The following is a 27,181-nucleotide window of genomic DNA, read 5'->3' as shown; positions in this document are numbered from 1 at the left end:
AACAATCATCAAACTCAGTGGCAGAGGGGAAACTGGAGCCAGGACAGTTCTCATTACCATCCCACTCAAGGCCCCCTATTTATAATAGTTTGTAATACCCCCTTTACTATCCCAATGTGAAATCCGTGGAAAATGTAACCTGTTTCTCTACATGCTGCCAAAAAAAAAAAAAAAAAAAAAAAAAAAGTGTATAGACTGCTCCAACTGTAATAGCAAGAAATAAAAGGAGTGTAGTTTATAATAGAATAATATATATATTAGTGTGTAAATGCTTAGGCACAACTAAAGAGACAGAAGGCAGTAGCCAGACACTTACACAGAATCTCTGGGAATGCAGGGGCTGCTGTTTGAACACCAGGTCTCTCTGGTGAGGGGTTCTGAAATAGTCAAGTTGCAGGCAAAACAAAATGTACCATCTCTGTGTTTCACAGGACTGTAGTTACATTTCTCGAAAATTCCATGTGCAAGATGTCCTTTGTGTTTTGATGGAAACAGAGGCCTAGACATGGATCATGCTTTCCAAGCACATCCATACCAGGCAAAGCACTGGAAGCACTGAGGGCCTGGAATTATCTTTGTTGGGGGCCATCCCATGAGTCACAGGCCTCCCAGTTACTGTGACAAACTACAAACTTCCCAAGCAGCCCCCTAGGGGGTGATACAGCCCCATTGAGAACATGGGAAAATGGGCAGCAGACTTCTGAGGCAGGCTGTGGGCTCAAATCCCATTTCCAGCAAGTCCCAGCAGCTGTGTGGCCCTAGTTAAGTCACTTCATTGCCGGTATCTTATCTTTAAGATGGAGAGAACATCTTCTTTTGCCCCGAGATTGATGAAAGCTTCAGTGGGGTATAATGCTAATCGGGAGCCTAGCCCAGACTGCATGCATGTATCCCCTGTGATTAGGACCAGCTCTGCAGCCCTGTGTATTCTTCGCCATGTCTCCTGGGTGTTACCTACCTCCTTAGAGATAAAAGATGTCTCTGCTCTGCAGTGCCTGCCTGATACAGGCTTCCTTTGGGCCACTGCCTTGTTTCCAAGGACCCTCTTCCTCTGTCTCCTTCCTGCAGAGAGGCAGCAAGCATGAAGGTCTGGAGTCTTTGACAGGTGCCTTGGGCATCCTATGAGCTCTTTATGGCCTTTAGGAAACTGATCCATTCACAAAAGTTGGAAAGCTCTGGTTCCTGCAAAGTCTTTCCTGATTCCAAATTGGAAATTTCTATCATAAGTCTTCCAGCTTGGCCACTTGGAAACCTCTGTGTCCTCAGCTATAAAACAGAGGTGACGGTAATCTCTACCTGTGAGGGTTTTACCAAATGTTCATATTTATAAACTCTCAGCAGAGTTGGGGATGTTCTGGGCAGTTGCGATTGCACCAGGTCTAACTCGCTTAGCTTTTAGCAAGAACAAGATGAAACATGCCACAGGGGTTTGAAGCCCAATGTCCCCATAGGTAACATGGAATCTATAAGAAGTCCAGGCTAGCACATGAAATTAATCTGGGTCCTCTACTGGAGGCACATGAGCATCTAAGCAGACAGAATGGTGAGTGACACACAGTCTATCAGTCTGGAAAAAACTACGTGGAGACTCAGCTACAGGAAAATAGAACAGGATATCTATTATATTCAAAGCATGTATTTAATGAACATAGCTGTTCCTGTGTGTGTATACATGTGACATTTACTGACTGTTCACTCCATGCCTGACACTGTGCTAGGCTCATGACATGCATTAGCTCATTTGTCTCATGACACTCCTCTAAGGTGCATGTGCCTCCTGCCCCGCTATGCAGATGAGGAAACTGACTGGGCACATGGCCAGTGTATGAGACAAGCAGGATTCAGACCCAAGTACACTTGCCATTTTTTTCAATCTGGGCATACATATAAGGAAACAGACACATATGGCAACTAAGAAACTACTAAAATGGTGGGGCCTCATAACATTGCTGAGGCTTCTTACCTGTAGAGCGGGACTCGTGAAATTCCTCACCCCTGGTACAGACAGGATTAAGCCAAGATCATGGAGAGCCACAGAGGCCCCAGTGGAGGGCTGTAAGATGGAACATGATGTGGGTAGAGAGGAGGGACTGCTCATTACAATGGGGCCCTCAGAAGGCCCCTATAATCTTTTCCATTTGAAGACTTGTACATGTTAAAAGGCCCGGATTCCAACAAGCAGGGGAGGAGTTGACGATGAAGTTCTTGAATTCATTGCTCCCCCTTCCTACGGAGAAAGCTGTCAGGACCATGAGGCAGCCTCAGGGACCTGCCCATGCGGCCATTTCAGAGAGGGCTCCCCAGGCTGATAGACTTGAGTGAGAGGAGGGCAATGGGGCTTAGTGCCCATGGCCCTGGGTACTGTCCCAGGATGGCCCAGGAAGGCCTAGGATGTGGCATCTGATTGGACCCCTGAGGTCACCTACTTTTGTTTGGATCACAAAGGAGAAAGGGCTACTGATCTCAGTCCACCCATTTCAAGTGGCCGATCAGTGAAGCTTTATTTGAATTAAAATTATTTTTTCTCATAAGCCTCAGGTATCCTGGTGGGAAAAAACATTCAGTAAATCTCATAGTTCTCCTCTCTTTGCCCAGGGCCCATCTGAGGCTGAGGGGTGCGAGGAGACATTTAATCTTGGAGTCACGCGGGCATTTCCTGAGCCACCCAGTCTGCTGTGGTCCTCTGTCAACAGTCCATGTGCTAAGTCAGTTGGCCGTCCCCGGGCCTCACTCTGACAAGCCTGCCGGGAGCCTTCACTGGATGTCTGTCTGAGGCCTCTGCCAGGCTGTCTGTCCCAGCACTAACAGGGCTGGAGGAGGCCCAGCTCCAATGTCCTGCAAGTTCCCAGGCCTGGTGGGAGGAGGAGTGTGTCCTGGCCATACTCCCCTCTGCTCTGGGAGTGGCTTCCCCCTCCCACCCACCCTGACCTTCGCTTTAGACCCAAGGTAGCAGCAGGAAGGTGGGCATTTGCAGGTTTATCCCTCAGACCGCCATTACCTTGGCTTCCTTGGATTCTCTTCTTTTTCCAGTCAGACCATCTTTCCTGTGCAGTCTTTTTAAAGGGCTGGAGGTCAAGTGAAGAGGGTCATAATGGACCCAGACATTTCCTCAGTCATCCCTCCAGTCCTGATATTCTTCTGGGCGGGTGTGTGTGTGCCTGTTCAGCTTTTGAGACTCAAAAATCCAAAATTCCCTCATTTGTCCTCTGAGTCAGTTCCTCTGTGCCCCTCCCTTCCCTGAGGCTCTGCGCTAAGGGAGCAGAGGAAATGGAGAAGAGCCCAGGTGCCAGTAACTTCTGGGCAGAATGTTGGTAACAACTGTGTTTCAAATTGTTATCCCTCAGAAAGCATGAGACCGCTGGTTAACTGCCTAGTGCCTGGAGTATAGTGCCTTTGCTTGTTCATTCATTCATTCGGTTTTTAATTGAAAGCCTGCTGGGCACCCAGGAGCCCTTGCAGAAAGGAGAAAGGTCTGAATTGAGGGCCATTGAAGCCAGGCAGCCTGGCTCACCACTGAAGCCTCAGTCTACAGAGAGGGCTCTTGGGTGTGGGCCTTGAGAGAAAGATTAGGACTTCCCTGCCCAATTAGAAAAGGAAGCACCTGCCCTGCCCCAGCAGCCCACCCGCAACACACACAGAGACTTGACCGCTACAGCCTGTTCTGAAAGCCTTTTCAGGAACCCAGATGAGAGACTCAGGGGTTGCCAAGCACATGTTTGGGAGCAATCACTTAATGACAAAAGATGGCTTTTCCATCCTCAACATCTGCCTGATTAATTTACAGGACAAAACTGGTATCCTTCACTCCAAAGCTGATTCCCAAATATTCCAAGCTCCTAAAATTCCAAGTGGTTGGAGAGAAAAAAAGTGCTTGATTACTCCAAAATGCTGTCTGCCCCTCTCATTAATACTTCCCCTGTCTCATTCCCCCCTTGCTCATAATCACCTTGTGTGCAGCTGTTCTGGGAGGATCTGCCTTGGGCCAGGTCTGCTATAGCTGGACACATCTGCCACCCAGGTGTTGGACTTAAAAATGGGTCTCTAAATGGCCAGAGGGAACCAGGCCCAGTGGCATGCTGAACTCGCCTTAGCGAGCTGCCTTGCTGCCTGAGCACAACCATCAGCACAGAGTCTCCCCTTGCCTATTTCTGTTGTTGTCCTTTCTGTGGTCCTTTGAAATGGAGGCACTGGGCAGAGGTTGGGACAAATGATCTTGTTGACTCACCATCAGGAGGCCAGTTCTGCTTGTGATGAGCTGTCCCCAAAATGGCCACCAGATTTTGCTTGAACCTCCTCGTTAGGTCCTGGTCATTGTCTACAAAGACTAGAGAAGTGCAGCTTCTCCCCTTTCCTCAGCCATGCAGATGGTCTTGGAGTTCTCAGACTCTCCAAGCTTATTTCCAGCCTGGGATTTTTCATGTGGCCTAAACTGCTCCCTTCACCCTCCCTCTTCACCTGCTCCCTAGGTCCTCACAAATTCCTATTCATCCTACACACTCTTCCTACCTCTACCTGTGGAAAAAGCAATGTGTTCTCAGTCATCTTAAGGTAATGGTCCAACCACCTAAAGGAATCAGTCATCAGTATCCGGAAAAGACAGGACCAGTTTGAATAGTCTTATAATTGGTGCAAATATCCTGGATTGTTTAAATAGAGAATTATGTCTGACTTATCCTGAAACTGCCAGTCTTCATTTTATCTGACAGGGGAAAAAGAAAAGAAAAGAGAAAAAACAAAAAACAAAAGAAACGTGGAAAGCTTGCTGGAGCTCATAGTTGTTGAAACCTCTTTGACTTCAATCTGTGAGGTAAAAACAAGGGTGACAATCATTCTTAGTAGGGATACCTTAGGCTTGTCACTTACTTCTCGGAGCCTTGGTCTTCTCATTATATAAAGTGTGGGTGGGAGTACTGTCCACCTTGCACAGTGTTCTTTCTAAGTGTTGGCTATAAAGTATCTAAAGCTTCTAGCAGGTGCCTGGTACATAGTAGAGGGTTTAATAAGTGGAATTAATATTATTATCAATGCTACTATTATTTATATGTTATAATTCCTATGACTCAATTTATAAAATAATTTTCAGCATAGAATATGTCTTATGTAATTCTGAGATGTGTCTTATGAGCAGATAAAGAGGTTTCATGAAATAATTCATGTGCAAACAAAATCAAAATGTTGAAATTTACTAAACTGAAAAGACAGAGCCTTGAGGTTGGGGGATAGGCAGTATCTGGAAAGGTATAGAACGGATTGATGTGCTGATGGCAAAACTCAAGTTTCCAGGTGTCACGCAGCCAGGATGTATCCATGCTCAGTATCACCTCTCACCTGGTTGTATGAACACTCCCAATTCCTAACCAGTCTCCCTCACACAAAGCAATGTAGCCTCCCACCTTTCCATGCAGATATTTCCAAATCACAGACCTGTTCATTTCTCATACCCGCTCCTTGCTGAGAACCTTTTTGTGGCTCTCCATTTGCACAGGACAGCCCACACCACCTGGATGGCAAAGATAGGTCTCCTGAGAGAGAAAACTATTTGGGACCAGCTGGCCTCCCCATCAGCACAGCATCCAACTGTCCGGTCATTCATCTGATATATATTCATAAGTTTCTGCTCAAGCTGGGCACTTTTCTAGGTACAGGGAATACAGGTACAGCCTTTGACAGAATGAAACACAATGAATAATACATAATATGATTTAATGCCAAATGTTGATGAATGCTTTGAAGAAAAATAAAGCAGCTTCGACTGCTGACAATAAGGTCACCAGAATATTCTGTAGACCTAACAAAGTCAGGTTTATTTTCTACTGCACTGAGGCAGAACACCACCGTGACAGGGTCTGAGTGGTGTTCCAGAAAAAAAAAGGTCATATAGCTACAATTAGGGTCCTGAGGTCTGGGCCACTATCTCAATGGGGGAATATGATTGAGATTTGGCTACCTTAAGAATGGTGGACCTCTCAAGTCTTGATACGTCAACAGTTGTTTGATAAGTGGGCAGTTTTCCTAGTTGGGACATCTGTTGTCCTAAGTAGCCTGTTGTTCAAATAAATTGATTTGGGGGAAGTTGCTCAAGGAAATCATGGAGCATTTTTACTTATTGATAGTCTTATCATTCTAGACAAGAATTTTCTGGAACAAATAATAAAGTCATATTGATGAAGGTGGCCTTGGTTTCTAGTCCTGATCCGTAGCTGTGGTACACTAGCTCTCGCTATTCTATCAAGGTTAAATATGCATCAGAGATCCTCTCAGGTCATTGCCTAGAGCATGCTGTGTGACCCTCAGTGTAGGGTTACCAGATTTAGCATATCCGAAGTATTTTATCTTGCAACTCTCTGAGAGTGCTATGAACTTTTCAGTAAATTGTCTACTTGTTAAATCTACATTTCAGTGTCTCCTGAGGCATTGGAATATCTTGCAGGATCCAGATCATATTCCCACAAGGCATCAGCTGAGCTGAGCTGAGATGTTCCCTTTATACCAGCACAGAGTGGATTCATTCACCACAGTTCTAACCCAGCACTGGGGGAACCTGAGTGTGAGAGCTTTGGTTCCCTCAAACAAGCTGAGCATGCTCAGATAAGTTCCTTTTCTTCTCCATGCCCTGGAACATGACCTGTAGAATCAGAGGAGCTGGATACATCCCTCCAGTTCTGTGAGTCTCCCATGTGTGTATTTCAGTGCTGCTTGGCATTAAATACTGTCACATCCAGCTCAGAGGTGTTTAGCAAATACATGTGACCATTCTATTATGGGCTTTGAAATGTTTGGAAATCTGACCCTTGATTTTGTTATAATCTCTTTGGTAACTGTTATTAGGTGGTGACCTAATAAGAAATTGTTAACTAGGGAGCTATAATTTGGAAGTTTATAATTTTCTTAATGGACATTGATTGGTGTAACCCTGATTAAAATACAATGAAGCCTGAGGCTTAAATGTTTTATTCTGAATGGTTGAAAGGATGGGAATTGACTCTAAAAATGTATTGGCTTGAAAACTTTATTGAAATAATATTATTTGAAGAGTTTTGTGAGCATAAAATGATCTGACAAAAACTTTTCGATGCCAACTCCACTGGCCTCAGAAAGCTGAGGGAATATAGGTTTCTGCAGATGAAGTCTGGAAAAATGCTTCCAGATTACCTCAGGGGTGAAAAGAAAATTATTATTCCAGTCCACAGCCCTGCTAATTCTTTTCAACATTGATTCTGTCAAATAATTAGAACCCAAATGGAGGAAACATTCATAATTGTCATTTATTATACTTTACCAAAGGTGACTGCTCCCAAGGAGCTCTGATGGGACAAAAACAAAGTGATTATGAAAGAAACGTGTGGGCAAATGGATCAGGCCTTCCTATGCACATTCCCAGAAGCCAGTTCCAGACAGTGGGTGGGGATGGTTTCAGATTAAAACAGGCCTCAGAAGCTCTGTGTCTTCAAAGAAAATCTTGTGCTATCGCGTTGTCAATCAAGTGATAATGAGTCCTGTTTCCCCTCCCTCTCTCTCACCACCAACATATATCACATAGCTCTTTGTTACTTAAAAGCATTTATAAGAAAGATTACCACCCCCACCCCCATACCACAGAGAATACTTCAGAAGTGAAATATGCAATTGGTTAGGGGGTTATATTTAAAATACCTCCTCCCCTTTTGTAATTGTATTTCTTCACTCGACATAGGCTAAAATATGAGGTGAGTCTACTGCCGTGAGAATGATTTACCCCCTAATTTTTGAAATAATACCATGCCTTGGAGATGAACATTCAGGCTTTACCAAGATTATAACAAGCGGATATTGCTTTGATCTAAATATTTTTTAAAAGGTTGTTGCTGATCATTCTACCTCCCCTATAATCTTAAAGAAAGCCTTTGGACTTGCCAGTCTTGACACCCAGGGGGACATGAGTAGCTGCCTTTTCTTCCCTCTCGTCTTTGCGAGGATACTCTGGTCTCAATTTCACCCAAATTAGTCCCAGGATTTCAGTTGTCCAACATTCCATCATGCAATTCATTAAAATCTTCACATGAAATATTTAACAGATGAGCTATGTCATAATTCACATTACAGTTTTAAATTGTTATTCATGTGGTAAGTCATTTATCCTGGACATTAACAGACCTCTGGAATGGGCTTATATTTGATGTAAGGATGGTTAGAGTTCTTTTCCTCAATGCTCCAGAACAGTGGCCTTCTTCCAAACCCCCAGTTAATCGTGAAATATTCCAAAAGAGTGACATTCAGATGCGTTGTTAGTTCTACTTGCAATTAACTGTTTTGAAAACAAACAGAAGAAACATTTAAACAAATGTGGCTTGGCTAACAGCTATTACAGTTGACTGTTAATTAAGGCAAGTTGGAATTCAAATATGCCAGGCCTTGTTACTATCACTGCTAGCAGTCCTGGCTATTGTGCATGAAGGAATGAAAATTCAGGGACTCCGTCAAAGGGGGACTGAGGACAAGGTGGGAGATGTTAACCCCCTTCTACAAAAATAGCCACTATCCTGCTTGAGAAATGTGAGCAGTAAGGAGTTCATTTTCTGCATCAAGTCTGGCTAGCATTTATTTGTAGAATTCGAGTTTTAAGAAAACTTTGCTCCACTCCTAAGTGATGAAATGCATGGAATATCCTTAGCAGGTATTTTATTCATTATAGGTTTATTGTCTCTAATAAAGATATAGTTTTCTACTATATCTCTGCCCATGGGTTGGAATCTATTAGCTCAGAGCAGCTCTGGGATCTGTTTCCCTGCCTGTACAGTGAAATGAAGCAATTGTCCACATGCTGCAAGTAGTAGTCAGCCAGGTGAGAAGTCCTGTGGCCAGGTAGCCTGGCTGATGAGCACAAGGAGCTGATGGTGCCAATATTGGGACAATATGCTGACCTATCTAGCCTTGTCCTGAATGTCCATAATGATCACAGTTTCAGAATCGGTGACCGGGTTTGAATGGTGGATCACACTTTTCATTGTTCCTGGATGGGAAAAAATATCCATTCCAAAAGCTTTCTCAGCTAGAAGAGAGCCATCTTCCATTTTCTGCCTCCGTTTACCAGTGCTCACTTCATCCTTTCTCCCCTGATTCATTATCAAAATTCTGTGGGGTGTTTACCCATCAATATTACACCCTCAAGGACGTTCCCAAAAGTAGACAGTATGGCTTTATCATGGTTGAATTTTCTGTTCAGTCTGAATATATTGGCATGAAAATTTAGTTGGTAATGAAGTACAAGAAGAATGATGAATGCTCCTGGGACAAATCATAACATGAATGTTGACGCCATTATTGTGCCTTTAGAGTGTCCTATCCACATCATTTTATTTGGTATCACTGATGCATGCGCATCCCACAAAAGTTCTGTGTAGAAAAACAGTTCCTGGTTAAAACTGATGGCTGCAGCATTGTTTCTTTTTCTCCTGCATGAGCTGTCTGTGCGCCTGTGACTACACTGTATAGTGGGAGGATGGGGTGAATGGGAGCAGTGGTGTTTGTGTGAGTTTGCGTGCACAGCCATGGTTTACAAACCGGATTTGTGCTCCTAGGGGTCTATTGCAACTGGAGGCTAAGCCCACAGAAAATTATTTCTAAATGAATACAATATGAAAAAGTTATTTTATTTCTAATTTTACATGTAACATTGTTCTTTGGTGAGTCTCAGATTACACTCATATGCATGTCTATTAACCTGATATGAGATGCATGCATGATTTCATCTTGAATGCATTTAAATATAATAGCACTGGAAATGTAATTTGTATTCTCAAATTTTCTAAAGCAAAAATAAATAAATCTTGGGGGTGGTAGCCATATTGAGCATATTGCAATGATTTCTTTGCATTTCTCTCAAACTAATTATCAACTTCCCTTGCAAATCCAGGTCTTCTCACATGGGCAGTTCCATCTGATCTAAATTCTCATACCTAAGTCATCCTCATTTCTTCCTCTTTCAGGAAGTGGGAGGCTTCAATCTTTAAGAAGTGCCAGTATCCAGTTCCTTTCTCTGATCCCTCATGTTATCACTGATCACTGTCCAATATAACTCTCCATTGCAGTGGAAACATTCTAGATCAGCACGGTCTGGTGCAATAGCTATTGAGCACTTAAAATATTGACTTCTGCAACTCAGAAACTCAATTATTGATTTTATTTTATTGTCATTTACATAGCCACATGTAGCTACTGGCCACCAATTTGGGCAGCACAGGACCAGAGCATTTGAGGTCAGCGTGTGTCCTAATTCAAGTCTCTCTGTTTTGGTGCTTGGATGATGCTCTGTGTGCATCTCCGTCAGCTCTGAGAATGCTGAAGTGAGATCCTCTCTTCAGTGACCTGACTGCCCTCTCCAGGCTCCCAGCCTGGCTGTTGCATCCCTCATGTCTTCATCTCATGCCTTCACCACCTAACACAATCTGGTTTTCTGATAAACATGGGAGAAAGGGAAGGGAGGATAGTAGTAGGCAGGAAGGAAGTTAGAAAGTTGGAGAAAGAGGAAGTCTAGAAGTTAGATACCTCTTGGAAGGTCTGTATTGCAGAGCTGAAAATCTGTTCTCTGGCCCTCTTAGAGTATTGACGTGAGCCATAGGAACAGACTCTTGAATAACCAAAAGATATGGTGATGCTCCAGATTCCTAAATATTTTGTGTAGAAGGCTCTGGGGCTCTTAAGGAAGGCATTTCTCATAACAGTGATTTTGTTGTTTTGCTGGTTTCCAAAGACCATTGCAGTGTCTTGGGGTCACTGTCCTAAGAGGCTCCCCCAATATGTACTAGCACGATGGGAAGAATCTCAAGAATCTACTCTGCTCCTGGGAGGTGAGTAAGGTGCCACCAGACACTGTCATGGTAAATAGGACTCTTTATCTCCGTCCTTTTGTTGAAAATTCCCAGCAGAAAACCTGGGAGTGTTTGTAATGAAATGAAAGTGAGGAGCACCCTGCAACTCAAGGAGAAATATGTTGATGATTTTCTGGACCATCTAAAAAATTTCAAACCCACAATGGTGTTTTTATTTTCTGCATTCTTTTGGGACTTTGGTTTCACTAAAGCATTTTCTCTCTCTCTCTGTTTTCCTTATTAAATTAACAAGATTGACTTGAATCGGAATATACTGTTATGGCTTGAAATGTTGTTGAAAGAACAAAATAGACAGGCATGACAAACATCTCAGGTTCCATTTGGAATGGGGAGGAGGAAGAAAGTGGGATTTGCTAAAATAATAATGATGTATTTTTCTGATAAAGGTTGAGAAAAGGAAAAATGTGGAAGAAAACAAAGAAAAACAGTAAAAGGAAGATAAATTTCTGTTTGTGGAAGCTCATTTTCGGGGGGTAGGGGGAATGAGCTGGCCAGGATGTTCTTAAGCATTAGCATTATTGTTTGTTTTGGGGGAGGAGTTTTTTTATTCTGGCTTTTCTTTTTTTTTTTTTTTTGGATTTGTTTTTGAATTTACATCATTTTTTAATGCTGAGATAATCAACCAAATGCCCCAAATGGCTGTGGCTGCCAAAAATTCATTCTCCTCATCTCATTCTATCTGGGCTATTTCTCTAGTACATTCTCTTCAAGCTTTCATCGTGGACTTTCTAAAATATAGATCTGAGGTCCTGCCACTTCTCTACTTAAAGATCATAAGTAGTTCCTTGGACCCTACAGCAAGAGTCAGCAAACATTTTCTGTAGGAGGCCAAATAGTAAGCATTGTAGGCTTCTGCGGGCCATTCGGTCACTGTTAAATGACTCACCTCTGCCTTGTACCAGACAGTTAGTAAACCAGTGCATGTGACTATATTCCGGTACAAGTCCACTTACACAAAGAGAATGGATTTGGTCCTTGAACCAGCCCCTGGCCTCCAGGATACTCTTCAGATGCCCTGGTGTGATATTCAAAACCTCTTGCCATTTAATCTCAGCCAACCAATCATGTCCCCAACTCCCATTCTTTAAAACCTCAGAAGAAACAGTGTCTTTTAAAAGGCCCCATCTTTTTGCCCGTGCTGTTTCTGCACTTGAATTACCATCTTTTCTTCTGTTCTTATTATTGCTGAGTTGGATCTTGTGCCTCACCTGACAGAAAGCTCTCACCCTTTCCCCATGGTCAAGTTTGTCCTGCCCTCTGTGCTCCGCAGTGCTCTGTTTATGCCTCTGGTGTCCCTTTTACCATGTGGCTACTTCCCAATGAGACACTGAAGAGGGTGTGCTCTCCTTCCCCTTAGTACCCATCTTGGAGCTCGGCTTGGAGGAGGCCACCAAACAAATGGGTGTGGTTGACTCACCAATGGACTTGTGAGTCTCTTAATCATAGAGAAATACATTAACTTGTAGGCAAAAATGCTACAAACCCAGGCATGCTGTGGGAAGCCAGAGACCAGAGTTGTTGAAAGGGGTATGAGGGTCAGGAAGCAAAGACAGAGCCAGGTTAAAACGGAGAGGACCCGTTGCTGTCGGGGCTGTCTGGGAGACTGCTGGCATCGACCTCATGGCCCAAACAAGGGAGTCGTGAGGAAGAAGGAAAGCCGTGCCTCGTTTAGGGCATCAGGACCAGGGAGAGGATGCAGCCTGTTGGAGTGAGATCAGAGAGAAGCAGCCCACATGATTAATGGGATGGAGGGACTGACTCATGAAGAAAGATTAAAGCTCTCTGAGGAGCTGGGGTACAGGCTGAAAGGGGCAGATGATAGCAGGCTGCAAGTATGCAAGATGGATAAACACCCAGGAGGAAGCAACTAGCTTCATTAGGGAGGTGAAAACAGTGTTCCATCACAGAAGGAGAGGAGTGCTCAGAAAGAGTACAGAACTCAGATGATGGGTGGGCCGGGGCTGCTCGGGGCTGCTGGAGCTAGAAACATCATGGAAAGGTCACCATGGGGTGACCCTTTCAGAGAACTCTCTGCTTTTCTCCTGTAGCATCTCAAAGCCTGCCAGGGTACTGACCTTGGCCCTGGGAGGTCGTCTCAGAAGCACTCTGGCAGCCAGCTTGGCGAGGGCTAGCTGGAAAGCCACGCAGAAGGGAATCTGCAGGGAAAAGTGCATAGGTGAACAGAGAAAAACCCTTTTTCCACTCTTCTCTTAGATACCACTGAGAGGTTGTCAAGACAATTTTGAGGCCCTCTGCCCAGAAGGCAGTCAAACCCAAGATATTCATTCAAGCCCCTTCTTGAGAGCTCAGGGCCGGTTCACCTCTGCCTGCAGCAAAACCCAGCCACACACTGGTCACACCTTCCTTGGTTTGCTTATCCCAATGGCGAGAAGGCCTGGCAGGCATTTTGGAAGACAAGATTTACTTGAAATTGCATTAAACAGTCCTTGGGCTCCAGAGTCAGCTCCCTTCAGGTATTCTCTGATGTTTTCTCCAGGTCTGGGAAGGGCAGTTGGTGTTGTCATCTGATATCATGATAGGTCCCTGATAGTCAATGTACTAGGGCCTGCAGAGAGGCATACTGGACTCTGGGTACACATTCGGATCAACGGGAGTGCTTTTCTTAAACTATCTATGCCTAAATGCCACTCCTATAAATTTTGATGTAGCTGGTCTTGGTGTGGGAGGGGAAGGCACACAGGTATCAGTAATTTTGCTTAAAGGTCTTCTTCAGGTTTTTCTAATGTGTTGAGAACCACGACAGAAAAATATTTATCTGAGTGTGATTATAATTCATATTAATGTTGCTCCTCCATCTTTATCTCTAACTATGGACTGTAATATCACCTGAAAGCTTCAAAAGAAAGCAAGCATTTACCAGTGGATCATCTGTGTGCTTGGTACCTTGCTGGGGGCAGGGATCTGCTGGGGAGCAAGAGCAGGTCCCTGCCCTTGGTGAGCTTCTGGTCCAGAGAGCAGGTGACACTTAAGGCAAAGCAGGAAGGAGTCAGAGTGCTGAAATGGCTCATCTCAGAGACTTTTCATTCTGCACACTGCAGCCATGCTTAGCTCTACCTAGTCTTATCCTAGAGACTGACATTCTAAGTGCAAAGATAGAGGAGGAGTCTCTCCAGGTATGCATACCCTAGTCAACCCTGACTCTCGGGGCTTCCTTCAACAATGTCTTGACCCTGGCCAGGTAGTTCAGTTGATTAGCGGGTCATCCCCATACTCCAAGGTTGCAGGTTTGATCTCCCATCAGGGCACATACAGGAATCAACCAATGAATTCATAAATAAGTGGAATAACACATTGAAGTTTCTCTCTCCCTCTCCCTTCCTCTCACTAAAACCAATAAATTAAAAAAAAAAAAAAAGAAAAAAAGCAGTGTCTTTAGAAGGCAAGAATGCGCTTGACCATTATTAAGGGTAATAGCCCAAGACCTTCATGAATCTTCAAGTTCCTGAAGCCAACAGAGTAATGCTTACCCAAGTTGAGGGTCCAACATGATGGCATGCAAGATTTTGGGAGTATCAAGTGAATATTTTTTAAGAATTGTGTATTTCTTTTGATAGATATTATTACTAGGTTGAAGTTACTTTAGGTATTTAAATTAAAAGAAAAGAATAAAAAAATAGATAACAATATTGGTGGGAAATAAATATGGCAAAAGTTGGGGAGCTTGTGTGCAATGGACTGAAGTTTGCAAAACTGCCCTGGAATAAATGATGACCCTCAGGGAGTCCAGTATTTCCAGCACAGAGCCTCATTCCTTCTTTTCAAACTCCTCCAAAGTTTTCTCACCACCTGATGAGATTTTTGCCCTGACTTCAGCACTTTCTGACATGGTTTCCATAGTTAGTTTGCCTGGGCTTTGTGGAGATAAATATTGTGAGTTTGTTGTTGTCATAGTTCTAAGGTTCTACCAAATTCCACTTCCCAAAGTTGTAAGTCACTTTTTAAAATTTTTATTATGATTTTTATATTGTTGACACTATTACAGATGTCCCCCATTTTCACCCTCTTTGCCCACCTCCACCCAGCCCTCTCTGGCCTTCGCCATACTATTATCTGTGTGCATGGGCTATGCTTATATGTTCTTTGGCTAATCTCATTCCTTTTTTCTCCAGACCTCCCCATCCTCCTTCTCTCTTTCTTAACTTCTTCCCTTTCTGTTTGTTTCTCTCACTGGGACTATCATTCGCTGTTGCTTTAGGGAGCTTTTTACAGACAAACAGAATTCCCTCTGAGTTCCTGGGAGAGAAGATCATTGAGATACGAATCCTGGAAACCAGTGAAACTAAGTCACCTAGCAAAGTGACTCACTTCCAAATACCAGCTTCATGACAAGTGTTTTTCAAATTTGATATCTCAGTAATACATGTATAGTACACATTTTAGGGGTGCAAATTTCTCAAATGAGAACTCTGAAGAAACAGTGAACTTAGAAATATCTTTTTTTTTTCATTTTTGTGTTTAGTTTGAGTTAGGAAGGAGTTCATGATAAGCATATGAATTTTAGCAATACTCAATATCTCTAAAGAACCGTTTGCACTGTGCTCAATTTGCTCCGTATCAAGAGTTCCGTGCGTACAGGTAACCTTGAAAATTTCTTACCTAAAAGATAATATGTCTTAGTTGTATACACCACTGTAAATTTAGTTTTTACATGTTTTTATCTGATATACTTAAATCAGCTTCTTGCCATGACAAATAATTTTCAATGATAACCTTAAAAAATTGTATAAAAGCATCTTTAATGTCTTGTTTTATTTGTAATTTTTTCCCAGCTGTAGGTATTCAGATGAAACTTGAATTTTTCCAAAGGAAGTTCTGGACTGCCAGCAGACAGGTAAGTTATAATCAGCACATTGAAATGTTAGCAGCGTTATTATTCTACAGGTGTTCACATTTGGGTACCCGGAGCCTAAAAGTACCAGATTTCTGATGAATGTTTGTAAAATGAACTGCCAGCTGCTCAGATTACCTTTCATTTCACTGCAAAATAAAAGGCTGTCAGCATGTTAGACACCATGTGCTGGAAATCAGGGAATTTGTTCCTATAAATAGTTTTAATTGTGAGATCAAGATAGGGATCTTCCAAAGCATAAAGTTTTTCTTTTACCATTGGGAACCTTTGTGAATTTTCATAGTTTTTTTTTTTTTTTTTTTTTTTTTCCTACTCTGTCATGCCTGGTTATTTAACTGTGAATCTTCTGATTGCACTTTTGAAGGCCTTTGCATCAGTAGATTTGGCTATGCAAACTTCTACCCTCTTAAGTCAGAGCATACTCCTGTCTTGGAGAATCTGGTGTTTTCTTTTCTAGTGTGTGCTCTTTGCACTGAGTAATTCCAGTGGTATTTGTTTAGTAATCCAGCAGAAATGGCCTCCATTTGAAATTTTGAAATGATTGATCATTTCTTAAATGAAGACACTTTAGGACACTGTCTACTAAGAACACCGACAGGAGTTTATTTTGAAAAAGTCACTGGCGATTAATTAATTTAAAAATAAATAATTAATCAATTTTATTTCTTGTTATTCAAAGATTTTGAGTTCTTAAAAAGTTACCAGTATTGAATAACAACATAAATTAAAATAGACAACATAAATTAAAATAAAAAAGAGCCAAGTTTCCCCCAAAATTATCTTTTATATTACTATTTGGAGTTGGTATTGATCCTTGAGAGAGCAGGCATGGACCATTCCATTTAGATGAAATTTGGTGTTTGTATAACAGGCAAGAACTTCAGTAACTTGTCCTTGAGTAACAAATCAGAGCCACAGCAGACCCTGGGACATCAAAGTAACACATTTCCCCTTGCTTTCTCCCACCCACAGTGCGCCTCTCTGGATGGCAAATGCTCCATCAGCTGCGATGATGAGGTAAGAAGGCCTCCTGGCCCTGCTTCTGCCCTGGTCAAGGGGAGGCGACAGAGGGTGCTTTCTCCCAGCGGGAGTGCCACTATAAACAGAGCCAGAGCTGCCAGATTGATCTGGACCAATCTCCAAAACACCCAGGAATAATTGCTTTGTTCTTTTTTTTCTTTCTTCCTCCAATCAAATAATTTATCAGAGCCGGAGAAATGTGCTTTAAGTGTCCCATGGACAACACTATTGGAACTTTGTCCTTTTATGGGGAAAAAAAATTACTGCCATTTGAAGCTCACATTATAATTCTCAAAGCTTTTCCTTCATGTGCTATCTCTTTTTATCCTCATAACAACCCAGTTAAATGTGTAGGAATGGTTATCCTGTTAAGCAGAGTGGGAAACTGAGGATTGGAGAAATTAAATGATTTCCTTAATTTCATGTCCTAAACAAGTTGAAAATCTAGGAGCTGAAAATTCAAAAATTTTTATTCTAGCATAGTGCTTCCCTCCTACATCTTCCTTTCCTGCCCTCGCTCTTCTCCCTCCATACCTCTCTCTCTCTCTCCCCCCCTCACTCTCACTCTCAGAGGAATTTAAATCCAACACATGAGCAGTAGAAGAAAAAAATAATGTACCACCACCCTAAGTCTGTCTATACCACTTATGTTTTTACAGCATTCAACTCCACACACCCCCTGCCCACGTTTCAGAGTAAGCAGATGTGTAGTGGCCTTCTCTCTGGCTCCAGTAGACTTTCTCTCCAGTGTTAGCTAAACATTAGTCAATACATAAACTGGAACTTATAAATAATCATATATTTATATTCCTTCTTGTTACCACAGGGATTAAAGAAATCCTAGCCAACCATAATTTCAAACAGAAAACATAGATCAGAAATTTTATTTCAAAAAAGTAGGCAAAGGAAAAACAAAGAGAGAAATGTAAAAGAGAGGAAGTTAAATCATACAATACTCAGTCCCCAAAGATCTGGCTGCCGGTTTAAAATATATATATAATTTTTTATTAGTCACTATCCAAAGAGTAAAAGCCAAACAATCAGCTTTTCAGAAAAAGGCCAACTTTTTCTGTCAAGTAAAAAATAATTTTTCCATAGCAAAGTGCATCCAATGACACTTTATGACCAATAATACCCTTTCAGTAAGTTTGGGTCTGCCATTCATAGGACAGACAAGTGACCTCAAACCTCTCCTCTATCTGTGAGAGATTTATTGTCATATTGGAGTGTTTAGCTCAGAACAATACAGCTCAATAATAATATTAATTTAGACTTTAACTTGTATAGTAGGTACAATTACTAATTTCAATTTGCTGTAAGAAACTGAGGATAGTTGGTTAGTTGGGTGACTAAATGAATGGCTGGTTGGCTAGTGGGATGGATGGCAGTTTGCATAGTTGTTTGGTTGATTGGTTGGTTGGTTGGCCATTATTATTTGGTTGGTTGATTGGTGAGTTGGCTCATTGGATGGGTTGCTGGTTGGTTGGTTGATTAGTAGGTTACTAGATTGTTATTTTGATGTTAGATGGATAGTTGGTTGAATAATTTGATTAATAAAGCCAAAGGCAGTAAATTTTCTATAATGCACTCTTCTCTGTGCAGCCTTACATATAAAAACAAGTGGAAATGACAACTAAAATAGTCATCAAGTTCACAATTAAAATTAGCATGTTTTTAAAGTGGAAACATCCAATATGTATTTGTTGTTCAATGACTTATTTTACAGGTGGTATAGCATAGTGGTTAAAAGTGCAGGTTATGGAGTTAGGATAGATTCAGGTCATGATTTTTCACAGTAATAAGCCGAATTCCTGTGCCTCAGTTTTCTCGCAGAGTAATGGTGAGGGGTGAATGAGATGAGATATGAAAAATGCATGGCACAGCTCCAGGCAAATGCTAAGCACTCAATAAATGTTAACTATAAACCAAAAATGTCTGCAAATTTTTTTCTTCTCCTCGAGAAATGGTTCATCTGAATTTAAAACCTCAGTCAGCAGTGGCACATGCACTTTAGTCAACTGACAGCTTCTCCTGGGCACAGTAAGCACAAGGTGAGATGCCTTCCACATCTCTAATGATCATCTTTGGCAGCCATTGGGATAAACCCCCATTCAAATGTCATGGAAAGGTTCATATAGTTTGAAAATTAAGCATTGAATTTGCTGTTATTTATGAGTGCTTAATCTTATGCTCAAATGTCTTCATTTTGCACTTTGAAACTGTCGTTCTTTCCCATTTTGACTAAATTTTGGCTTCAGGCAACCAATTGACATAGTTTTAAATGGAAAAGTCAGTCCTGTCTTCCTGCTGAGGCCCCTTTCCAACATTTCAGCAGACTCCTTCCATGTGTTATTCTCCTTTCATAACTTTTAATTAAGCCTTTGAGACCCACCGTGTCCCTCCTCTCCTCTGACTGCCCTCAAGTGATCAGGTCCCCATTAAAAACAGCTGGAAGGGCTCATTAAGGTTATATACTTATGGCTTCTTCTTGGCACTGAAGACCTGGCCCGACTCCTCCAGAGTTACAGCCACGCTTTGCCTCTGATCCACTCCAGCCCCTCTCTCTCACCCATCAGTGGACTTCATGGGCCTTCACGAGTGCCCTGTGCTGGTAGGTGGAGTCGGTATGGCCAGATGTCATCCCATCTTGTAGAAAGGCATCTTTGGTTGGTCCAGGGAGTGCCTGAGCCATGTGCCTTGCAGGGGCTGGTTCTGAGCTTCAGTGAAGATATTTAAGGAAATCCATTCCATTGAGAGTGGCTGTTAAGTTCAGAGCACAGAGGCAGTACTTATATACTCAGTCATTCCTTTAAGATATGTTCACTTGAGCCCATCCTTTTCCCTCTTCTTTCCTCTCTTTTCTTTCCTCCCTCTCCTCTCTCTCTCTTCACAAATGAAAGCAACAGGCAGTACACAACTGAGCTTCTAAGTGATCATTGCTCAGCCTCCACCAATCAAAACAAAAAAAAAGTCATCCCCTGCCCCCCAAACAAAAGGCAGAACAGAAAGCAACCAATCTCTACCAATCTGCTTCCACAACCTCTTGCTATAAACTATGGAACAACTTTCCTTTCTGAGAAACTCTGAATTTGTAGCATTAGCACATAGTAGGTGACCAATAAATGTTATTTGCTGATGATATAAGTAAGCACAGGTTCTTTGAGGACTTCCTATCCACTCAGCATTTCACATAGTGCTCAGTACTTTCACTCACCCTCCCATTTAATCTTCTCAATAACCTGGTGGAGTAGCTGTTGCTATCCTATCATTCAGTTAAGAAAACTGAGGCTCAGAGTGTTAACAGACTTTGCTCAAGGTCACAATGATAGCAAATGTCTGAGCCTCTGATTCTCAAGCTGGTATCTTAGCCTCCTGGGGACTGATATCACCTTCCTATTAGCACAAGCTTGGTGCTCTGTCTCCCTCCCCAGGTCCCCTGCCTCATCAGCTTTCCTCACTATCTGTGACTGCCTGAGTTGCATGGCCTGGCTTGGAGCTTTATCCTCAGGTTCTGCCTGATCTGCCTTTGTGCCCTGAAATCAGATTTCTGTGAGCAATATTGTGTCATCAAATAATTGAAGGAAGGTATCTTAAAAATAAATAAATAAATAAATAAATAAACTTCTCTCTCCCTCTTCATCTTTACTTTTGCATTTTTCAAACAACTTCATCCCTAGATGTTTTGTCAAAGAAATCTGTGGAGCAGGTGCTCACAATATCTGTCAAAACTTAGAGCTCCTAATTTCTCTATTTTCAGCTTGTCAGTCTACCCTTGGACTGACACCTTCCAAGATGTCTGCCTTAATTTGGGGAGAAAGTAGTCTAGTGAGGAAAAGCTGAGCAAATATCCCTTCCATTTTTCTTTTATGGAGAGGGAGTCGTCGGCAGCCGTCCGTCTCGAGAGACGATGGTGTAGCTTCTTAAGAGTCTATCTGCACCGCCGAGAATGGCTGTGCAGTCCGACTCGGGAGTGACACGGTATCTGTCTCCTCCCGTGTTGAATCGACATCTTGTGATGACGCTGGAGTGTCCTCTCCAGTGAAGCTGAAGCTACAGAGCCTGGGCAGGGTGATATGGAGGGTCTGCTGTTGCCCATGCAGCAGACCCCCCCTCTCTTCGCAGCTGAAGGATCCAAGGGAAAGACGGAGTCAATACAGCTTGGCTTCAGGTGCGCCGCAGGAGTTGCCGGTGTTGACTACAACGTCAAACCGCCTTAGGGACTCCGGCTCCGGATTTTCTGTCGGGGTTTACTCCCTTAGCCTTTCCCCTGAAGAGGTATGCCGCAAGGCAGCGGAGGTTTTTTGGAGTCAGAGTTTTCCTTCTCTGATGTGCCCTGACTGGAAGATCGAACCAGCGACACTTAGCTCGCAGGCCGACGCTCAATCCACTGAGCCAAACCAGCCAGGGTGGATGGAGAGGGAGTATGGAGAAATTAATTGCATATTATTTATTGTAAAGAGACACAGAGAAAATAATTGGTCAGATCGGAATCGGGCTAATTCACTGACAACTATTCCATAACCCAGTATCCTGCTCACTTAATTCCAGTGATCTTATTTCACTCCACCACACTTCCCAATAGTAATTTAATCCAAGTGGCTGTTGGTAGGGAGGTCTGTTCAGGAAGTTATCGTGGTGACTGAATGTACCTAACATAAAAGTATTGTCCATGAAAACTGAATACCGCCCATCAGAGTCAGTGACCCCGGTTTGCATCAGTGACACAGCATCCTTGCTTTTGACCCATGATTTGTAAATTGCAACACTGGCAGTATCTGTTTCTTGCTTAATAGTGTGGCCAAGTCTATTAATAATTTATGTAACCTTGAAATTCAAACTTACTCATAAACAAGTGCAGTATGGCATGTTCTCTCCCACCAGTCCCTCTCCTTCATGGAATCCTAATTTAAGGGGGAACAAAGTGAATTTAAAAATAATGTTAAATAGAAGCATGGTGCAAGAAGTAAACGCCAGTTGGTACTCAGTATACACAGAGCAAGTGCAACTCCCCAGCCCTTACCCAGAAGAGCATGCCCACTGTGCTGGAGCAAATGCAAGGTTCTTTGGAGCAAGTGGAAATTTAGGCATATTGTCCTCCAGGAGCCTTGACCAGACCTCCTCCTGTTCCTCTTCCCACCATCAATGGGTAGGATGTAGACCAACCTGACCACATTGAATGTACTTTTGGACTCTGGACTATAATGTTTTTTTTTTTTCCTTCCATAGATTGTTCCTTAGCAAGTGATAAGGATGTACAGAACCCACCCCCCCAGATGTATTTGGACTAAGTCTCTTGGTTTCAGATATTAACTTAAAAAGCATGTGTTTAGGGAGTCCAGGAACCTGCAATTGGGGTCAACATTGCTTTATAAAATGGACCCAAACACTAGAAACCTTTGTTATTTTTCATTGTTTTCAGCTCTAATAATAATAACACATTAGGCACGTGGTATCTTGACTGGTCTGTCTTTTTTTTTTTTTTTTTTGGCCATTTGTTGTGTTTCTTCAGGCAATATGTGCCAGATGAGCTCTGTCCTTAGCCCTATGTATGTTAATGGATTTCTTTTTCTCAAACAAGAAAAGCCTTCCTTGAACAGGTCATAACTATGTCCAGGGGCAGTAGTGAGCTTTGGAGTCACATAACACTGGATTCATGCTGGGCCTCAGTTTTTTCCCCTAAGAGGGTAATCCCTACTTGATAATGCGACAAGTCAGGATTGTATTAGTTGTCCTATAGCTGTCATTCTCCTGCTGCTATTATTATTGTTATTATTATTTCTATTAAGTGATAGTATTGTTATTAGAGAAGATCACATGTTTTATGGAAAACTTCTTTGAGTGAAAGTTTTCAAGTGGTGCTCTCCCAAGCTTAGCATCTTTCTATTTTCACGGCTTGGTTTTCCAAGTTCTGAGTTGAAGCATCCCTCCCTCCTACTGTAGACTCTCACCTCTACTCCTTTCACACCACAACAGAGTTGGGGAGAAGGTGGATGCTTGAGAAGTGGGTCTCTGAATGGCCAGTCTGACCTTGATCCCACCCACTGCTGGCCAGGATAAGGAGCACAGAGGTTCTCATTTACAAAAACCAAAGACTTATAGCAACTAATGAAACATATCTTTGAAGCTTTGTCTCTAAATGAATGGGACTTGTGAAAATATATTTATTTTATTTAACAAATTTAGTTCATAATTGCAGTTGTACCCTAATTCTCCAAACAAAAAATAAATTTAATAGGGTTTGGGATTAGGGAGTACAATTGACCCTTGCACAACATAGGGTTTAAGGCATCACCTCCTGAACAGTCAAAAATCCATGTGTAACTTTTGGTTCCCCCAAAACTAAACTACTGGTAGCCGACTGTTGACCAGAAGCTTTACCAGTAACATAAATAGTTGATTAACACACATTTTGTGTGTTATATGTATTGTATAATGTATTCTTACAGTAAAGTAAACTACAGAAAAGAAAATCATTAGAAGAGAAAATACATTTATAGTATTTATTGAAAAAAAAAAAACAAAAAAACATATATAAGTGCACCGGCACAGTTCAAACCCATGTTGTTTAAGAATCAACTATATATGGCTTCTGATAAAATTGTAATATATCAAAAATATAGAATCCTTAACTTTACATTTCATTTTCTGAGAATGATCACAAGTAGGCTCAAAGATAGTACGGTTTGATCAATTTTCCCAGGAACTTCTCTTAGTCCCTTGCTTTTGAAATCCTTTTCTTTGGAGCCATCTTTCTTATAGTCTGTGGTGATTTTTCTTTCTTCACGCATTACCTGTGGCAGATCCTAATGTCCCAATGGCTTCCTGTGTGATTGGAGCGGATCTCCAATGTCACTTTCATGGACTTCACAAAATCTTGCTTCTTTCTCAGGATTTTCAATGGACTTTATAATGTTTGCATGTACCTGTCTTGTCCAATATTTACAACATTAGACAAGCAGAGAGGTATTAACCAAAGATATGTCTAATAGTAAGAGTACTAATTGGCTAGGCATGTTTGAGTAGAAACTAATTTTATAATTAGGAATGGAGGCTGGGTTATGATGACTTGGTTCTCTAGACACCTGGAAGGATCTGGAGAGCTCAATATCTGAATATGGTAGACACTCCTATACTCAGTATGTATTTATTGATTGAATGGAGGTTAACCATCATTTGCTTTGGTGTCTAGACCTGCAAAATGAGCATCATGACTTTCAAATCAGCAAGGATATGGATTTATCTAATATGACCCAACGTAAACTAGATTAAATCTCATTGGAATACAAGTATAATCTAAAAAATTTTTGCTGTCTAAAAAATCTTTCTTTAGTGATGTAAATGTCCGAAAGTAGAATCATTAGCTACAGCTAGTGTGGAACACTTGAACAGTCAAAAATCCGTGTGTAACTTTTGGCTCCACCAAAACTAAACTACTGGTAGCCTACTGTTGACCAGAAGTTTTACCGGGGATCTTCCGGCCAAGATGGAGGCTTAGACGAACATGCTCGGCCTCCCTCTACAACTAGAGAGGAATACAACTACTTCAAAACAAAAGATGACTAGAAATTCCAGAAAATAAAACTACACGGAAGCCCAACGTATGAAGTTATAAACCAGCGACGCTCTTTGGGCAGGTAAGAGCGAAAGTGGGCAGTGCTGTTTGTGGTCGCACCTGGGACAGCGGCAGGGAGAACAATCCCGGCTGCAGTCAAACCCCGGCGGCTCGCGACCCCAACGCTGGGAGAAGCAGCCACCACATCGCCTCGAACAGTGAGGCCCAGGGGGCAGGAGGACAGATCCCAGTCTCCTAGGGGAATAACTGTGTGAATCCATCTTGGACCCCCGCCCCCACACAAAGCACCACAGGGCTGCGAAATAGGTTGCGGATCGCCACTGGTCGCTGGGCAGTGACGACAAAGCTCTGGCAAGAAAGGTTGCGGATCGGCACCGGTTCCTGAGTTGTGACGAGTACACAGGCACTGCCCCCTATAGCCGGCCCAAGAAAACAAAACGCATCTGTCAAAATGAGGCAGACAACTATAGAAATCCCGGTGGCGCAGCTCACCAGGCAGCAGATGAAGAATCTGACAGATGAACAAATAAGAAACCTGTCAGAGGCTCAGTTCAGGGCCATTGTTATCAGGTGGCTTACAGAATTAACAAAAGATCTGGAAAAAGATGAGAAAGAATCGAAAAACACTCATACCGAAAGGAACAAAACCACATACGAGACAGATGGTGAGGAAATAAAATCCAGAGTTCAAATCAACAAACCAGAACACAAAGAAGGAACAAACAGTCAACCAGTGCAGAGAGAAAAAACGGGAAGCAAGGAAAATGATGAGAGGATCAGACACCTCTGGGACAGCTATAAAAGGCCCAACATAAGAATCATTGGTTTGTCAGAGGGTGAAGAAGATGAACTAGAAATTGAAAAATTAAGTGAAAATATAATAAAGCAGAACTTCCCAAACTTGGGGAAGGAAATAGACTTACAGGTCCAGGAAGCACAGAGAATTCCAAAACAACTGGACCCAGAGAGAACCACTCCAAGACACATTATAATCAAAATGTCAAAAGTTAAAGATAAAGAGAGAATCTTAAAAGCAGCAAGAGAGAAGAAAAGAATCATGTACGAAGGGGTCCCAATTAGACTATCAGCTGACTTCTCAAGGGAGACCCTGCAGGCAAGAAGGGACTGGCAAGAAATATTCAAAGCAATGAAAATCCAAAACCTACAACCACTAATACTCTATCCAGCAAAATTGTCATTCAGAATAGAAGGGCAGAGAAAATGTTTCCAGGACAAAATAAAACTGAAAGAGTTCATTAGATCCAAACCACTGTTATATGAGATGTTAACAGGACTGGTTTAGAAAAAGGAGGATCAAAACTATGAACACTAAAATGAAAACTGCATCACAAGAAACAACAACAGAAGCTAGGGAATTGAAACAAAGGCAAACTAAACAGGCAACGAGAGTGGAAAAAGAACTGTAGGTATGGGGAGCATATTGGGGGGAGGTCAGCAGGGAGGGGGGAGGAGGAGAGGGAGGGAGATGATATAGGAATTAAGGAGCATGGTAGGAGGAAATGGAATAGACAGAGAGAGGTTGAGAAGAACTATATGCACAACTAATGGACATGGTCTAAAAGGGGGGGACAACTGGAGGGAGGGGGGCCACCGGGTGGAGGGGAGAAGAGGGAAGGGAAATTGGGACTAATGTAACATTATAATCAATAAAACACATTAAAAAAAAGAAGTTTTACCGGATTTTTAATTTAATTTAATTAATTTAAGAACTAAATTTAAATCTGCATGTAGCTAGTGGCTGCCATATTGGACATAATGGTGTCTCCTAAAAATGGAGAAAGTTTGTCAAGATTCCCACCAGGGCCAAAGTTAGATCCACACAACTAAGAGCTTCTTCAAATAGCAGGAGTGTGACCAGGTTGCCCAGGTCATTCACCTGGCCCCTTGGAATAACCAAGAGAAACCCCACTACTCACCAAAGCAGCCAACTCTTTCATAAAATGTGCTAGCAGGCTTTTCATTTTCTGCTAATTCTCCACCACTGCATAATAATAGAGGATGTATCTTTCTGACCAACTCAGGGCTGTACCTTCTGCGCAGACTAAAGCCAACTCCATGGATAGGTAAATGTCCCTGAAAACAGCAGCCCTGCACTGGCCTGGAGTTAGGGGGAATTTAGCTCAGGGTAAAGATATGTTACAAATTAAATGTTGCAGTTGGTATGTAAAGCTGCAATAAATAGAAACTGAGTTACATCAAGGACTGAATTAAACCTTAAGTTTAAACTCCACAGCACTGTAATTAAAACTTAGCCTGTAGCAAATCATTCACTTGAGATTAAAGTAGTGTGGGGGAAGCAGAGGTTTGGGCTTACCTTGCTTTCCACTATTTATAAGTCCAGCTACCAAAAGCTAACAGCCCTGCCCCCAAATCCAACTCCCAATTAAAAACACAGTTTGAAAAGCCTTTAGGAGGCCTGAGGGGCCCCTTTAACAGAAGTCTGCTCCTTCCCCCTCTGCCTAAGTCTATGAACAAATTAAAAAATATTACCTGGTCCCCTGATGGTCTTCTGAGCTGACACGGTGTTTTCATTAATACATCATTAGAGTAATGACATTGTGCTGGTGTTTTGCTTTCAAAACGGCCTGCACTTCAGCCACTGTGAATACAGACTCGCGGTCTCTGATCACTTTGTTCCTGGGAAATATTATTCATATAAAGAAAAAAAGGAAGACAAACAGTAATCAATAATTTTTTAAAGTGTATTCTTCTTATCCTTACCTGAGATGTTCAAGATCACTTGGTGTTCTGTTTTTATTTGTTAGTTTTGCAAAGTAAACACTGGGGTTAGTTTAACCATGCCTTAACTCCTAGAACCAGGAGGCATTT

General features: G+C 42.2%; 1 protein-coding gene across 1 annotated transcript in view; it reads left to right on the top strand.

Annotated features, from left to right (window-relative positions):
• CACNA2D3 (calcium voltage-gated channel auxiliary subunit alpha2delta 3) overlaps positions 1-27,181 on the top strand; it is a 931,470-nt gene that overhangs the window by 815,482 nt on the left and 88,807 nt on the right. The window contains exons 28-29 of the mRNA XM_090284008.1: positions 15,659-15,720; positions 16,711-16,755. Of these exons, the coding sequence (XP_090140134.1) occupies positions 15,659-15,720; positions 16,711-16,755 (107 nt within the window). The remainder of the gene's footprint in view (positions 1-15,658; positions 15,721-16,710; positions 16,756-27,181) is intronic.

The sequence above is a fragment of the Furipterus horrens genome, unplaced genomic scaffold, assembly GCF_987537825.1.
Source record: "Furipterus horrens unplaced genomic scaffold, mFurHor1.1.pri manual_scaffold_7, whole genome shotgun sequence".
In the NCBI taxonomy this organism is placed as follows: domain Eukaryota; kingdom Metazoa; phylum Chordata; class Mammalia; order Chiroptera; family Furipteridae; genus Furipterus; species Furipterus horrens.
The sequence above is the reverse complement of the archived record's forward strand: the minus strand, read 5'-3'. Positions and strand labels throughout refer to the sequence as shown.